At 45.0% G+C, this 15,470-nt stretch overlaps 1 protein-coding gene across 2 annotated transcripts in view; it reads right to left on the reverse strand.

Moving 5' to 3' along the window:
* Positions 1-9,843: 9,843 nt before the first annotated feature.
* Positions 9,844-15,470, reverse strand: part of tnfaip8l1 (tumor necrosis factor, alpha-induced protein 8-like 1) — a 70,185-nt gene continuing 64,558 nt past the window's right edge. For both annotated transcript variants that reach the window (XM_043720982.2, XM_043720980.2), the window contains exon 2: positions 9,844-14,382. In XM_043720982.2, the coding sequence (XP_043576917.1) occupies positions 13,817-14,377 (561 nt within the window). In that variant the 5' untranslated portion in view covers positions 14,378-14,382 and the 3' untranslated portion in view covers positions 9,844-13,816. The remainder of the gene's footprint in view (positions 14,383-15,470) is intronic.

Here is a 15,470-nt window from a genome sequence, read left to right on the forward strand (position 1 = left end):
TTCAGGAACAGTGAGGCGTCTCCTGAATTACTGGGTGACATTGACCGCACACATTGCACTGAGAGGAACATACTGTGGAGATCACCAACAGGAAGGGGCTCCGCTTGATTCCAGTTCAGGTGATCTGTGACCTCTGCAAACACTTTCTGGAGGCGTATGTCCACTGCCCTGGCACTACCCTGGAGCCCTCCCATGTATCTGCTGTTTTTGAGGGTCCAGGCTGATTACTGGAAGGTGGGGAGTGGGAGGAAGGACTACCCACTGCAGCCATGGTCATGGCACTGTTATACAACCCCCTGATGGATATGGAGCACAGGATTGGTGCCAGGGGCTGGAGTGGAGCAGATAATGGGATGTGGCAGACAATGGGGTAGGACAGATAATGGGGTGTAGTCAACGGTGGGGTGGAGTAGGGGCTGGGAGTGGAGCAATCGATGGGGTGGAGCAGGGGCAGGGGGTGGAGCAGACGATGGAGTGGGGTAGGGACTGGGGGATGGAGCAGGGCCTGGGGTGGAGTAGGGGCTATGGGTGGAGTAGGGGCTAGGGGGTGGAACAGGGCCTGGGGTGCAGCAGGGGCTGGGGGTGGAGCAGACAATGGGGTAGAGTAGGGGCTGGGGGTGGAGCAAACAATGGGGGTGGAGTAGGGACTGGGGATGGAGCAGTCAATGGGGTGGGGTGGGGTGGGGTAGGGGCTGGGGGTGGAGCAGACAATGGGGTGGAGTAGGGGCTGGGGGTGGAGTAAGGGCTGGGGGGTGGAGCAGGACCTGGGGAGGAGCAGGGGCTGGGAGTGGAGCAGACAATGGGGTGGAGTAGGGGCTGGAGGATGGAGCAGACCATGGGGTAGAGTAGGGGCTGGGGGTGGAGCAGACAATGGGGTAGAGTAGGGGCTGGGGGTGGAGCAGTCAATGGGGTGGGGTAGGGGCTGGGGTGGAGCAGACAATGGGGTGGAGTAGGGGCTGGGGGTGGAGTAAGGGCTGGGGGGTGGAGCAGGACCTGGGGAGGAGCAGGGGCTGGGAGTGGAGCAGACAATGGGGTGGAGTAGGGGCTGGAGGATGGAGCAGACCATGGGGTAGAGCAGGGGCTGGAGGGTGGAGCAGACAATGGGGTAGAGCAGGGGCTGGGGGGTGGATCAGGGCCTGGGGTGGAGTAGGGGCTGGGGGGTGGAGCAGACAATGGGGTAGAGCAGGGGCTGGGGGGTGGAGCAGGGCCTGGGGTGGAGTAGGGGCTGCGGGGTGGAGGAGACAATGGGGTGGAGCAGGGACTGGGGGTGGAGTAGATGATGGAATGGGGTAGGGGCTGGGGTGGAGAAGACAATGGGGTCGAGCAGGGACTGGAGGTGGAGCAGGGACTGGGGAGGGTGGGTGGAGAGACAATGTGGTAAAGCAGACCATGGAGTTGCTGAAGTACAGTCCAGAAACATTGTGCTGCATCATCGAGGTGAGCTGTGCTCTGTACAGTTGGAACAGGCTGTGAGGTAATGTGCTAGTTAAAGGATCATCAGACAGGATGTAACTGAGGACAGGCAAGAGTGTAGGGCTTAATGGTTAAATAAATGAGGAGAGAGGTGTAAGGGAATGTCAGCCATGCCAGCATGTGCCTTTGTGACAACTCTGCCATGTCATTGGTGAGGGGCAATGTTGGATTGCCAACACTTGTTCTGGTGTTGTATTGGCCTGTCAACGCTGGCAGGGGTGCAAAGGGTGCTGGTCTTTCAGCTACTATCCGCTGTGTGGTGAGTAGTTCAGGGCATGGTATGTGATAAGGTGGGGCCAGAATGGTGTATGATGGTGGCAGAGTATCAAGCTAACGTTACGCATTTGGTAAGATACAGTGAGAAACCTCACTAGGCCTCACAATGAAAATCAATCCAAAATACTTGATACAACTCTGATTTAGGGAGAAAGTGAGGACTGCAGATGCTGGAGATCAGAGCTGAAAATGTGTTGCTGGAAAAGCGCAGCAGGTCAGGCAGCATCCAAGGAACAGGAGAATCGACGTTTCGGGCATAAGCCCTTCTTCAGGAAGAAGGGCTTCTGCCCGAAACGTCGATTCTCCTGTTCCTTGGATGCTGCCTGACTTGCTGCGCTTTTCCAGCAACACATTTTCAGCTCACAACTCTGATTTAGCCAAAGAAAGGTAAGATTCAGCCCAAAATCACTATGCCAAGGTAAAAGCAACTTATGATTGTGAAGCAATGTTTCTTAAACAATCTTACAATTCTGAATTTTAAAAAAAGAGTTAGAGCAGGAGGGAATGCATTGAGTCGCACGGGGGTTGGGAGTTAGAGTATGTAGCACAGGATAGGAGGATGTGGAGAAGGAAATGTAAAGGAAAATTTGATTACTTAATTGGGATCCAGTTTGAGATCAAATTGGGTCTCAGGTGTGATCAGACCGATTTCCCTTGTTGGTGCAGGTGTGGTGTGAAAAAAAAGTCAGTTCATGTGGGGTGTTCCCAATTGGGACAGTGGTGGTGTCTCTACCTCTGGACTGGGAAGCCCAAATGCAAGTCTCATCTAACATCTCTGAAGAGGTTGATTAGAAAAAAAAACATTGTTTGGAAGAAAAAAGGACTATTTTGGCAATCAATGGGCACGATTAGACAGAGCTTGAGTGGTGAAGTGGTAGAGACCGTACCTCTGAGCTAAAAGGCCTGAGTTTAAGTCCCATTGCTTTCAGACATCTGTCCTGACACATCTGAATAGTTTTGATTAAAACTATTTGAAAGACAGAAACTGGTCATGCTTAAAGAATGCCTGGCAGATGTTGAACCCAGTATTGGCTCAACATTGAAAGTGATACTATAGAATACACCTATCATGAACAGTAGTTTTTTGGTAAATTTACCTTCAACGTACAAAACCGCAGCAATCTAGTTCCAGAGGCACAACTGCACACTTTTACTTTGCCTGAAATCTAATCTTATACATGTCAGATGGCACTGTGTGTGTGTGTGTGTGTGTGTGAGAGAGAGAGCTTTTTAAAACTGCAGTAGGATTACAGTGAAGTCTGAAATTGGAGATGCTGGTGTTGGACTGGGGTGTACAAGGTTAAAAATCACACAACACCAGGTTATAGTCCAACAGGTTTAATTGGAAGCACTAGCTTTCAAAGCGCTGCTCCTGATGAAGGAGTGGCACTCTGAAAGCTAGTGCTTCCAATTAAACCTGTTGGACTATAACCTGGTGTTGTGTGATTTTTAACTGAAGCCAGGTGCATCTATTTGAGAGCTTTCTTTTCTGTGTGCTCAGGGTACTCACCAGCTGGCCCATCAGATGTCACAACGTGATAGCTTAACTGGCCTGAGAAATCTGAACTGCAGCTTTAAACCCATTTGGACATTGTAATGAATGTGTATCATGATAGTGAGAAATGGTTTAATTTAATTTACTCAGAGCATTTTTAACACTCGAGTGTTTCAATTCTTAGTTCAGCGGGTGAGCAAGTCTCAGAAACAGCTCTGCAATAAGTGCTGGATGGTGGCCAATATGGTTTGGATTCCAAAGTCTTGGGCTCTTCACATTGGTCGCAGCAGAGTTTCAGCTTATTCTCATCCATCAAACATCAACACAGCTCCTGGGAAAGACTTCATAATTAAAACAGCGGGCGCTGGGTTAAATACCAAGTGACACATTTGCCTTTCATTTGTAGAACATGAATTCAAAGACTAAAGGGATGCAGTTGCCTGCATGAAATTTATGCAAGGTTTTTCCATATGTTCTCGAGTGAATTCCTGGATGACATTTGCTCAAAGTGACATTTAACTTGAAACAAAAACAGAAGTTGCTGGAAAAGCTCAGCAGGTTTTGAGGAAGGGCCATCAGACCTGAAACGTTAACTCTGATTTCTCTTCGCAGATGCTGCCAGACCTGCTGAGTTTTTCCAGCAATTTCTGCTTTTGCTTCTGACATACGCCATCTGCAGTTCTTTCTGTTTTTCTTTGACTCTTGACCAATCAACTGGAGGCATCATGATTGGGCTGGAAAACTGAGGAGTGATGTTGTAGTGATTGGAATGAGGTCAGCCAGGTAGATGTCGTAGAATGAGTTCCCTGACTGGCCCAAGTTAACAGCCCTCATCAGGGAGTCCTGGCTGACAGATATAAACAGGAGTGTCAGGGGTTCTGCTCACTCTGCAAACAGACTATGAGCTACCTGGGTTGCGGCACGGTGGCTCAGTGGTTAGCACTGCTGCCTCACAGCAGCAGGGTGCCAAGTTCGATTCCAGCCTCGGGGACTGTCTGTGTGGAGTTTGCACACTCTCCCTGTGTCTGTGTGGGTTTCCTCTGGGTGCTCTGGTTTCCTCCCACAGTCCAAAGATGTGCAGGTCAGGTGAATTGGCCACGCTAAATTGCCCATAGTGTCAGGTGCATTAGTCAGAGTGAAATGGGTCTGGGTGGGTTACTCTTCAGAGGGTCGGTGTGGACTGGTTGGGCCGAAGGGCCTGTTTCCACACTGTAGGGAATCTAATCTAATCTAGTGTTGTGTACTATGCACGTGTAAATAAAGGGTGACTCGCTGATGGTATACTGGCCTTTGTGGATTTATTTCAGATGCGTGTATAGAAAGATTCTCTATCTAAACTGCCCAATACTTCTGTTGGAAGACTAACTCTGGGTAGTCTGAAATAAGAAAGCAACTTATAATCCTGTTTGAACAAATACAATGAAAATATACCTTGGGTTTTCTTTATTACCCAGTTGAATGTTTGCTTGTTTACACTCAACATATCTGTGTTTGGCCTGTAAAATGTTGCTTCCAGAGGGCCTGAGTAGAAGTACCCTGGAGAGAGACAGTGAACCCTTTCCTTTGCTGTGGGGAGCTCAAGAATGAAGGGATACAGTCTTTAGTGAATTTGGGAAGCAATTTTTCTAGCAAAAGACAGTAGAAAATCTGGCATTTTCTTCACCAAAGGCTGTGTAAGATGAGGCAATTAGATTTTCAGGCTCAGATAGATTTCTGTTTAGGGAACAGCACCAATAAATATAAAGTTAATGCTAATAAATGGAATTGAAGCACAGATAAGCATAATCTTATTGACTAAGTCCAAACAGATGGTGTATTCCTGTTTCTAATCAAACAGTTTAAAGAGAGATTTAAAAAGCACTTTGCAGAAAAGAACTTTGGTGGAGAAGTGGCTAAAATGGATATGGAATTTATAGTCTGTTTCCCACAGTTTATATTAGAATAGGTCAGCCAACAGTCACGTCTCTATTTGTAGTGCTGCTTTTCCCAATATAGGCTGGCACAGCCTGGACAGACAAGCAAGTGCCTCTGCATCCACTTCCACACATCAGTTTCTTTAACAGACTTTAATATGGACAGAATGATTTCATATTGACTCTCTACAGCTGTCAGGGTCATTTTTCTTTAGCCTCAATGTACTCCTCTCTCTCTCTCTCTCTTTCTCTACCCCCCCCCAAAACATTTCTGAAGTTCCTTCCTTTTTTTTGAGATGGACCTGTACAGGGACCTTGTGCCTGCTGTTATCTCACCCACACAAGTATTCTTCACGTGAGAGTCTGAGCTGAGAATGTTGGGAGGCAACTCATCTGATTGAAATCCCACTGATTAATGCTGCAGATTTTCAATCAAAAGGAACTCTAGAGGATTCCTGTTTCTTGTTCCAGGCCCAGGGACATATACACCACATGGAAGAGCAGGCCATTCGGTCCCTCCAAGCAGCTTCGTCATTCAGCAAGCTCATGGCTAACCTGATTATGACTTTATCTTCACATTCCTACCTGCCCCCGACAGCTATTGAACCTCTTGTTAGAGAGGAATCAGGGCAGGAAGCTAACTGCAGCATCCCAGATACCATCTAATTTTTGCAGAGCCTGAGGATTGAACCAAGGTGGATGCTGGTTCAATTCCTGACTGAGCGGTGCATGGAATAACAAGATATACCAGGACAATTATGGGGGTTAGCAAAGCTGTGTCACTTCCAAAAGGATCAGTATTCCTCAATTCTGCGAGATGCTCAGAGACTACCTGAGTGTATGTTTTCTGTTTGGAATTTAATTTCATGAACATTTCCAAGCTGAAGATAAGCACAACATAATTAGGAAACGTCTCAGACCTTGAAGGAACCCCATGTCATTTTCAATTTGATTTATATTCATCTTGTATGTGGTAAGCCCCAAACAGGCATCCTGATGCAGCCCTGGAAAGGGCAACAAGGGAAATCATAGTAACTGGAGGAGGTGACATGACTGTGGGGGGGGGGGGGGGGGGGATGGGGGGGTAGAGATGTTATAATTTGGAAGTGGCCCAGATTATTTGTGAGCCTCCCTCTTTAAAGGCCCACAATAACATTCCAACGCTTACCCACTTGACAGAAGATGAAAATCAGTAGAGGAAAACTGGGCATTTGAGGCACTCAGTAAAATGGAGCAGTTTTGATGTGGACTGTGTTTCTTAGTGTTAAGCTCAGGAAGTGAACGAATGCTCAGGGAGCAATAGCTCATTCCCTCACTGTTTTCATTCAGTTTAACTGCAGAACAAGTATGGTTTAACCCTTTGCACTTCAATGTGATACTACCACATGTCTTCACTTATCACCTTAAACTGCTTCCACTAATCTTCCAGGATTATTTTGGAGTTAACAGGAATTAAATATTAATCTCTTGGATACTGAGAAATTTTTGCAGCGTAAAGACAAGGTTCTTTTGTGATTTTCTTTGAACGTTTATTAGTCATAAAAATATTGGGAGATGAGTGATAGGAAGTCTATCTGACCGGCTTGTGTAGATGGAGAGAGCATGCCACAGGAACAGGATTAGAGGTGGCAACTTTACCCAGGCTCAGCGATAGGCCTATTACCAAAATGCAAGACATTTTCTTTCTCTCTCTCTTCGCCCCTCCCTCCCCAGCTGATAATGTTTGGAGGGATAATTGCTACTTGCAGTTTCTATGGATGCAGAGTACATAACTCTTCAGAATCCACAAATACCAGCAGCTCAAACCTCTGTGTTCACCAGATTTTAATTTTTTTTTAAAACCACAGATGTAATGTCACTGCGTGACCCTCTCTCTAAATCAACCTCAATATTTTTAAAACCCAGCACGCGGTAAAATGTTTATTTTTCTCTTTCCTTACCAAGGAAATGTTTCACAGTGTTTGAAAAACAAATGTATGCCAGTAAAACATACATTTGTTACATAATGAATAGATGTAGTGGTAATGTCACTGGTGACATGGGTTCAAATCCTACTACAGAAGCTGGTGTAAATTTAAAAATCAATTAATAAATTCAGAATGTAAAGTTAGTTTCATGGTCATTGTTACTAATTGTTGTGCTAACCCATTCGATTCAGTCATGCCCTTTAAAGGAAGGTAATCCATTATCTGTACTCCATCTGGCCTACATGGGACTCTAGATTCACAACACTGTGGTTGACCCTGAACTGGCCCAGCAAGCTCCTCAGCTCAAGGACAATTAGGGATGGGCAATAAATGCTGACCTTGGTGATACCCATGTCCTACAAAAGAATACAGAAGATGAAATGTCCTGTGTTTGCAACTACTAAAGATTCTCAGGCCTCAGGGGTTGGACAGTCCTAAAATATTGCTATGACCAACATGATGCCATGCTGTTCGAGATAAGCTACTGGCATGGATTGAGGATTAGCTGTCTGACAGAAGGCAGAGAGTTGGGATAAAAGGTTCTTTTCAGAATCGCAGCTAGTGACAAGTGGGGTCCCTCAGGGTTCAGTGTTGGGGCCCCAGCTGTTCACTTTAAAAATTAATGATCTGGATGAAGGGACTGGAGGCATTCTGGCGAAGTTCGCCGATGATACGAAGTTAGGTGGACATGCAAGTAGTTCTGAGGAGGTGGGGAGGCTGCAGAAAGATTTAGACAGTTTAGGAGAATGGACCAGGAAATGGCTGATGAACTTCAATGTGAGCAAATACAAGGTCTTGCACTTTGGGAAAAAAGAATACAGGCATGGACTATTTTCTAAACGGTGAGAAAATTCCTAAAGCCAAAGTACAAAGGGATCTGGGAGTGCTAGTCCAAGATTCTCTAAAGGTTGACTGACAGATGGAGTCTGTGGTTAAGAAAGCAAGTGTAATGTTGTCATTTATCTCAAGAGGGTTGGAATGTAAAAGTAGCGATGTGCTACTGAGACTTCATAAAGTCCCATTTAGAATACTGTGTCCAATTCTGGTCCCCAAACCTCAGGAAGGACGTATTGGCACTGGAACGTGTCCAGCAGATATTCACATTGATGATCCCTGGAATGGTAGGCCTAACATATGATGAACAGCTGAGGATCCTGGGATTGCATTCATTAGAATTTAGAAAGTTTTGAGGGGAAATCTAAGAAAAACTTACAAGATAATGCATGGCTTAGAAAGGGTGGATGTTGGGAATTTGTTTCCATTAGACTAGGATACAGGGACCCATGGGCATAGCCTTAGAAGTGACCAATTTACAACTGAAATGAGGAGATATTTCTTCAGCCAGAGAGTGGTGGGCCTTGGAATTCATTGCCATGGGGAGAGTGTGCAAACTCCACTCATACAGTCACCCAAGGCTGGAATCGTACCTGGGTCCCTGGCGCTGTGAGACAGCAGTGCTAATCACTGATCCATCACGCTGCCCCATCCAATCTGTTCTCCTCAACCAACCTGAGGATTAGCCTGATCTCACTACTGTTCAAAGCCTCCTACCTAAAATTCATAATCTGGCATCGAGCCTGCCAGTTTCAAATGTACCTGTATTTAACAACACAATTAGATGTGTATTGGATTTCCCCCTTTTCCTGTGGAGACAAAATATCCACGTTTCATTAATTGAAATCAAGACCTCACTGTAGAGGAATGCAGGGTTAGTCACATTACTCCCTGGTGTAACATTCCAGCTCTTGACAGCAGGACAAACAAGGAATGTAGACAGGCAAATGAACTAATTCCAAAGGGAAACATTCTTCTAGTCAGATAACTCCCTCTGTCACCAGGAAAAGCAACAGTACATCAATAATACACACAGCTTCTGCAGCTAGCCTACAATGTGATTCCTTGGCAGTGAGTAAATATAGGTGAGGGGGTAAAGTTCCCTAGCACACATCCTCCAATACAATCACAGATGACAGCTCTCCTACTGACTCTGCTCCCTCAGTGGCAATGATTTGTAATCCCATCTGCTCAACATTTCATCATTACCAGATCTGGACTGGAGAGAGTGACTTTGACCTCTCCGTGACTGGGAGGGGAGGGTTGGGAAGTAGGAAACAGCTAACTTCATGAACTCACCAGCTGAAGCACAATCAGCTGTCAGCCAAGCACACAGCTAAAACTGGTAGCTCTGTGATTAGCAGTCTGAATACAGACAATGTAGTGGAGAGGCAAGGACATCACAGAGCCAAGGGTCAACAAATCCTTTTGCAACGAGCTGTACAATGTGAAGCCAACTGACAGCATGGCCTTTCAATCCTCCACCTTGAAGCTTTGTTAGGCATCAGCAACATGGAGTTGGGGGGGGGGGAGGGAGGGGGGAGTGGAAGGAGTGAAAGAGTGTTCTGTATCACCTGTTAAACTCCCACTAAGCCAACAGCTCTGTGGGAGAGGATTGGCTCCCAGCTGTGGGAATGTGTAGAAGTACGTTCCTGATTGATACGATCCATGAAAAATAGTATCATCACACATCTACAAACAGAAGGCAGAGAGGAAGGAAATCGGAGATCAGTGGCTCCTGCCTTCAGGCTTAATATCAGCAGCAAAACCCTGTCTGAGGTCATCACCAATCTGGCCAAGTCTGCTGTGGGGTTGGTCATCAGACCAGTACTGCACCCATTCCAGGGACTCTAACAGCCCATGATACAATCATGTACGTACAGGAAAGGATTTGATTTGATTTATTATTGTCAAGTGTACAGAGGTACAGTGAAAAGTGGTATCTTATGTACTCTACAGGCAGACAGTACTATACATGTGCACCAGGGTAACAGAGGATGTTCCGGCTGCTGGGAAGGTGCAGAGAGGGTGAAAACCTGCCTCATCACCTTGGACAAGATGGCCTTTCACAGAATGTTACAATGCACATTCTCTTTGCAATGGGATTTAGGAAGGGATCCACAACTGGTTTACTACAGCGGCATCAGTTTTAATCAACAGGTTGGAAATAAAGGTTTTCCAATTAAATCTGGGGTTAGATAAGGATTTACTCTCCTCCTGTCTTGTGCTTGTTATGTATCGACACTTTTGCTGAGCCTACCAAATAGGATGTGTGTGTAAGAGGGTTCAGGTCAGTATCTCCCTGTGCACGAACCATATCATTGTGATTTGCTCAGATTCACTGTCAGCTCATCCAGATCAGAGCACAGTAATTTGCAAATGAGCTGACAGAATCTTTTGTCACCTTCACCTTCAACTCAGAATACCTGAAGATGCTGTGAATATGAATCAGAGGGACTGGGGAGGAGATCAGTATCTCGGAGTTTGTAGCTCAAGTGAATGCTGGGAATGAGACAGCAATGCTCCTGTCTCCCTGCGAGGTTGAAGCTAGTCTTCAGCTGCTCTTGGTGCCTCTGTTTTCACTTGATCGGGAGGTCGAAAATTCACACAGACACAATATACAAAACCATCAAGTAAAGCTGATAAATATACAACACTTTGCCCTCAACGCGATGATCATCTTTGTGTGTGGCTGTGTCAAACTCTGCATAGATTCCTGCTATGTAAGCACCAATGTGGCATTGTGTTCTGAGTCCTGTCTGAGCTCAATGTAGTGAAGGTTGGTTCTGGACACATTGCTGTAGGATTTAGATAAGGCATTGCATTTCTAGAAACAATTGTGCTAAAAACAACTGTGATCACAACACAATGCACATTTGATATATTTAATGCTCTTGGGGATAAAGCAATCTTTTCTGATAGTTCTGGACGAAACAATCGTTTCTGATCATTCCCTGGACAAGTTTTACTCATCAAGCAGAATGCCTCATCTCTCCAAATTTTCTACAAGCAGCACAATGTTTCTAGCTGGGAGCTGGACCTCCCTCTCAGATGCTTCAGACCCAATTGTTCAGTCCTTGGAGTATGGGAGTTAGAAAGTCATTTGAAGCTGTCCAGAACTTTGGTGAGGCCTCTTCTGGTCATCCAACTATAGGAAGGACAGTATTAAGCTGGAGGGGTTTTAGAAGAGATTTACCAGGATGTTGCTGGGTATGGAAAGCTTGAGTTAGAAACAAAGGCTGGATAGGCTGGAACTGTTTTACTGGAGCATAGGAAGTTGAGAAGCAACCTTATAGTAGTTTATAAAATAATGAAGGGTATAGAGTTAATGGTAGTTGTCTTTTCCTTAGGATGGTGGATTTCAAGACTAGGGGACACATTTTTAAGGTGAGTGGACAGAGATTTCAAAAAGACATGGGGGATTTTTTTTACACAGAGGGTGATTCATGCATGGAATGAACTTCCTGAGGAAGTGGTGGGTGCAGTTATAATTACAACATTAAAAAATATTTGGATAGATACATGAATAGGAGAGATATGCGTCTGGAGCAGGCAGGTGGGACGAGTTTAATTTGGGTCTGTTTCCGTGCTGTATGACTTTATGACTCTATGACTTGAAGTGTTAGAAACACGGTATGTTGCTCTGGAGACAGCTGAAGAGGAGACTGTTACACCCCACCTTATTGTTTGCACACTTCCCAAAGAGCAACTGGAAAAAGATGTTTTTTTGGCAAACTTCATCCTGAACAGCTCTGTAATGCAGGACGGTTCCCAGGGATGCAAGTCAAGACAAACATCAGTTATTACTCAAAGCCCATCAACTCCGTTAAAGACTTGTTTTGGGATGGCTTCCAGTGGCAGGAGCTGCTCAGGACTGTATGTTGCAGACCAGCACAGCCCCAGGTCCAGGACTCCCTACTGAGCAAAGCACTAAACCTTGACACATCCAGTCTTTGCAATGGCTGTAAACAGAGTCTGACTGCTATTGTATACTGAGAGGCTGGAAGCAGTGCAAAAGCCCTTGGGCCATGTGAACCAGAGAATGTTTAATGCAATGTAATTGCAATCTGCACTGTAAGCTGATTGAGGAGTTGTAATTTACTGCATACCATGTTTAACCTAGTATTTCATTGAGAATTCTCACATTTGCATTGTACTGTAAAACACATCTACTAATTTAATGAATAAGATATATTTTTGAAACAAAATAAAACTGATGTGGCTTAGTACAACCCTGATGCTGAAATGGTCTCTTTTTGTAATGTGCCTAGATAGCAAGCGTTGCCACAATAATCAAATCCTGTGGCCATCAGTGCTCAGCTCAAACTTGACCTGGTTAATATCTACACTCACTTTCTCAGATGGGCCACTGCTGGTGGTACTGGTTGATATTTATCCCTTTCTCAAAGCAGTTGAAATACTTCTGATGCTAGTTAAGTGTTCGATTAACTCTACAAACACCATGTGGCTCAGTAAACATGAACGTAGATTTAGCAACAGTACTGTTAGGGAAGTGAGAGTTAGGAGCTGACTAAGAGAGGAGAGTTGAAGGAAATTTGACCATTTTTTTGTCTGTGAACTTAATACAAATAAGTAAAGCAGAGAAGCGATAGAAATATAGATTAGAACCACAGCATTTAAGTCATTTCACATTAGAACAGGTTTGAAAACCAATACAGTGTCCTTCCCCCCGCCAAAAAAAAGACTTCAACGATTCAAAATGGGTCCAAGTACAGAAAGCTGATAGGCAATCATTCACAAACAGATCCAGAAGCTTGTGTCTCAAAGCCTAAAGAAAAGCCCACATGCATCATAGCTGGCATCGTTCCATTTCAAATATACACGGTATATACAGTAATCGCCTGACACTGGTGGTAGAAGGTCAACAGTACAAGTCTGGAACAGCAACAGTAAGCCCACTTAACATTGGATTAAATTAATGGCTTCAGGCTAAAACCACAGTCTTACTCAGAGTTGGTGTTTTTATTTGCCTGAGGCTGAGGTTTGTAATTGTACGACCGTTCTGGTGGCTCACAGTGGCTGGAAGTGCTTGACCGACTTGGCTTGCACTCTTCCTTGGCCATGTCCATCCTGATTTTTATCCCTTCCTCCCTCAAAGGCACTGACACTCACTGAAGGGAATCACACCCCACTGTGTATCTCAATCATGCACCTGAGCCCAGGTAAGGAAAGTGGCTAGGCTGTTTGGTTGCAGGAACAGGACAGTCAAATTGAATCTCACCTTCAGAGAGTTTTGAGCCAGGTTTATTGGATAGCCAATCTGGAAACCCGACTGAATGTCCACTCACCAACCTTCTTGCACTCTACCCCCCCAGGACAAGCAAGACACATCTGATCTCACTTACCCATTTTGTGACCAACAACAGCCGGTTTGTCTAAGAATAGTGATTGATGGATTTGATTGTATTTGAAACAAAACTATTTGGGTCAACACAGCTGCTGAATCATCCATTCATCAGTTGGACTGGAAATGATGTGCAATGTAAAAGCTACTTCCCTCACAAGGCCACACTTATTTCCAACTGCTTGGACAAAGGGCTTGGCTTTAAAAGCACCCATTTAAGGAAGACCTCTGTATTTCTTGCAGAGCCTGAGTGTATAATAATGTGCGATCAGGCTTAGGAATTGGGTAGACTACAGTTCAATGCCCTAATTATTAAATGGATCCCTGTAGAAAGATACTTCAGCATCATATTGTGGTTAGGGTACTTTGCCATCAGTATGAAAAAAGGAATCTCATCAAAACAAACGTTTTTTGCCGCGCATTTTTGTTTTCAAACAAATCCCCCCACCTCACAGTGCACCCACACAGTCAGTCATTCTCGCAAATGTCCCAGTCAAATGTTGCCATCTTCTAGCATTTTGTTGACCCCTTCACAAAGCTTCTGCACATGTGCGCGATAGGGCTCTGTGGGGCCGTACAGTGTCGCCAGGAATTCACAGTCCGCAAAATGGTTAAAGATGTGGTCAATGCGCCCGTGGGACTTGGATGTTAGGTGCCGTTTGATGGCCTGGTGCAGCAACTCCCTGCATTCATTCAGGATGTTCGCAAGAACACGCCTGTCGAACGTGAAGTCAATTTGGTGGAAGCTGACGGCTGTCATAGCCAACTGATGGACCTTCTTGCGGAACTTGTCCACCAACACCAGCTCGTCTGCATTGAACTGGTTGTTCCTGTAGAGAACTCCGAGTTTAACCACCACCTTTATGAGGTTTTTGATGACCTTCTGGGCTTCCTTTTTGTTTCGCGTGTATTCCTTGGTCACATAGTAAAGTTCATCCAGGACCTCACTGCTCGTGTCGTCGATGAAGATGTTGACCATGCTTTTGGACGCCATCTTGCCCAGAAGTTTCTTCTGTGCCTGCATGGCCAGGCTTTTGGTATTGAAGACATCCATCGTCTCTGGGGAAGGAAAGCAAAGCACAATTCCACATGAGAGGACCTCAGCACCAAACCTTAAGCCAGAACTACAAATACCCCCACCACCCACCAGCTCCTGGACCAGTTTTACTTGAATTATTGAAAATTAAAGCTCAGAAACTGGGCGTTTGTGCCATTATATCCTTGCTAGCCAAGTAACCATCCAGTATCATCCCACTTTTCAATGCCTGGTCTGTTGAATTGTAGATTATGGGACTTCAATTGCCCACTCAAATGCCTTTTAAATAAACGTGTCTATCTCAGTGAGTTTCACATCCCTCTGGGTGACAAAGATTTCCCATCAAATCCCTGTGAAGCCTCCACTTCTTACCTTAAATATTTACCCTTGCAATCCAGGGCAATAGGATTTTCCTACTCACTATCTGGAGCCTTCATTTTTATACACATCACTCAGCTCTCCTCTTAGTTTCTGTTGCTATAAAGAAGAGAACCCCAACATACCCATTTTTTTATTTGTAACTAAAATTCTCCGGTCCAGGTAAAAGTACAAATTCCTGCAATGTGGTGACCAGACTAGCGAAGGAGTAGCGCTCCGAAAGCTGGTACTCCCAAAAAACCCTGTTGGACTATAACCTGGTGTTGTGTGATTTTTTTAACGTTGTCCATCCCAGTCCAACACCAGCATCTCCACATCATGCACGTAGTTAGGCTGTGGCCTGTCAAGCAGTTTAGAATGTACTGGCATAACGTCCCAGCTTTTATATTCTATTCCGTGGTGAGTAAAGGCAAGAATCTGCTTGCCTGCTTGATCACTTTATTACTTTTTGTCTCCTGAAAGTGCAATTTTGTGTTTGACCTTGGATACAGCCATTTTATTAGTGTCACTCAAGTAGCTTGCATGTAAGAATGACCTTACACAATTATTGCTGAAAGACTATTCAACTACATAAGGGGCCCACAGTTGATCTTTTCCCTATCCAATTTCTTTTCCCTCAATTCTACCACTAAACAATCCTGTGGAGTATGGAGGTCAACTGTTTTAAGTCACTGGCCTTACTGAGATTAACAGGTCAAGGTTTAAATAATAAAGACACTTTTCATAGAGTCAT

Source organism: Chiloscyllium plagiosum, unplaced genomic scaffold (assembly GCF_037043375.1).
Source record: "Chiloscyllium plagiosum isolate Xiang-an unplaced genomic scaffold, Cpla_swu_hap1 HiC_scaffold_28, whole genome shotgun sequence".
NCBI classification, from domain to species: Eukaryota; Metazoa; Chordata; class Chondrichthyes; order Orectolobiformes; family Hemiscylliidae; genus Chiloscyllium; species Chiloscyllium plagiosum.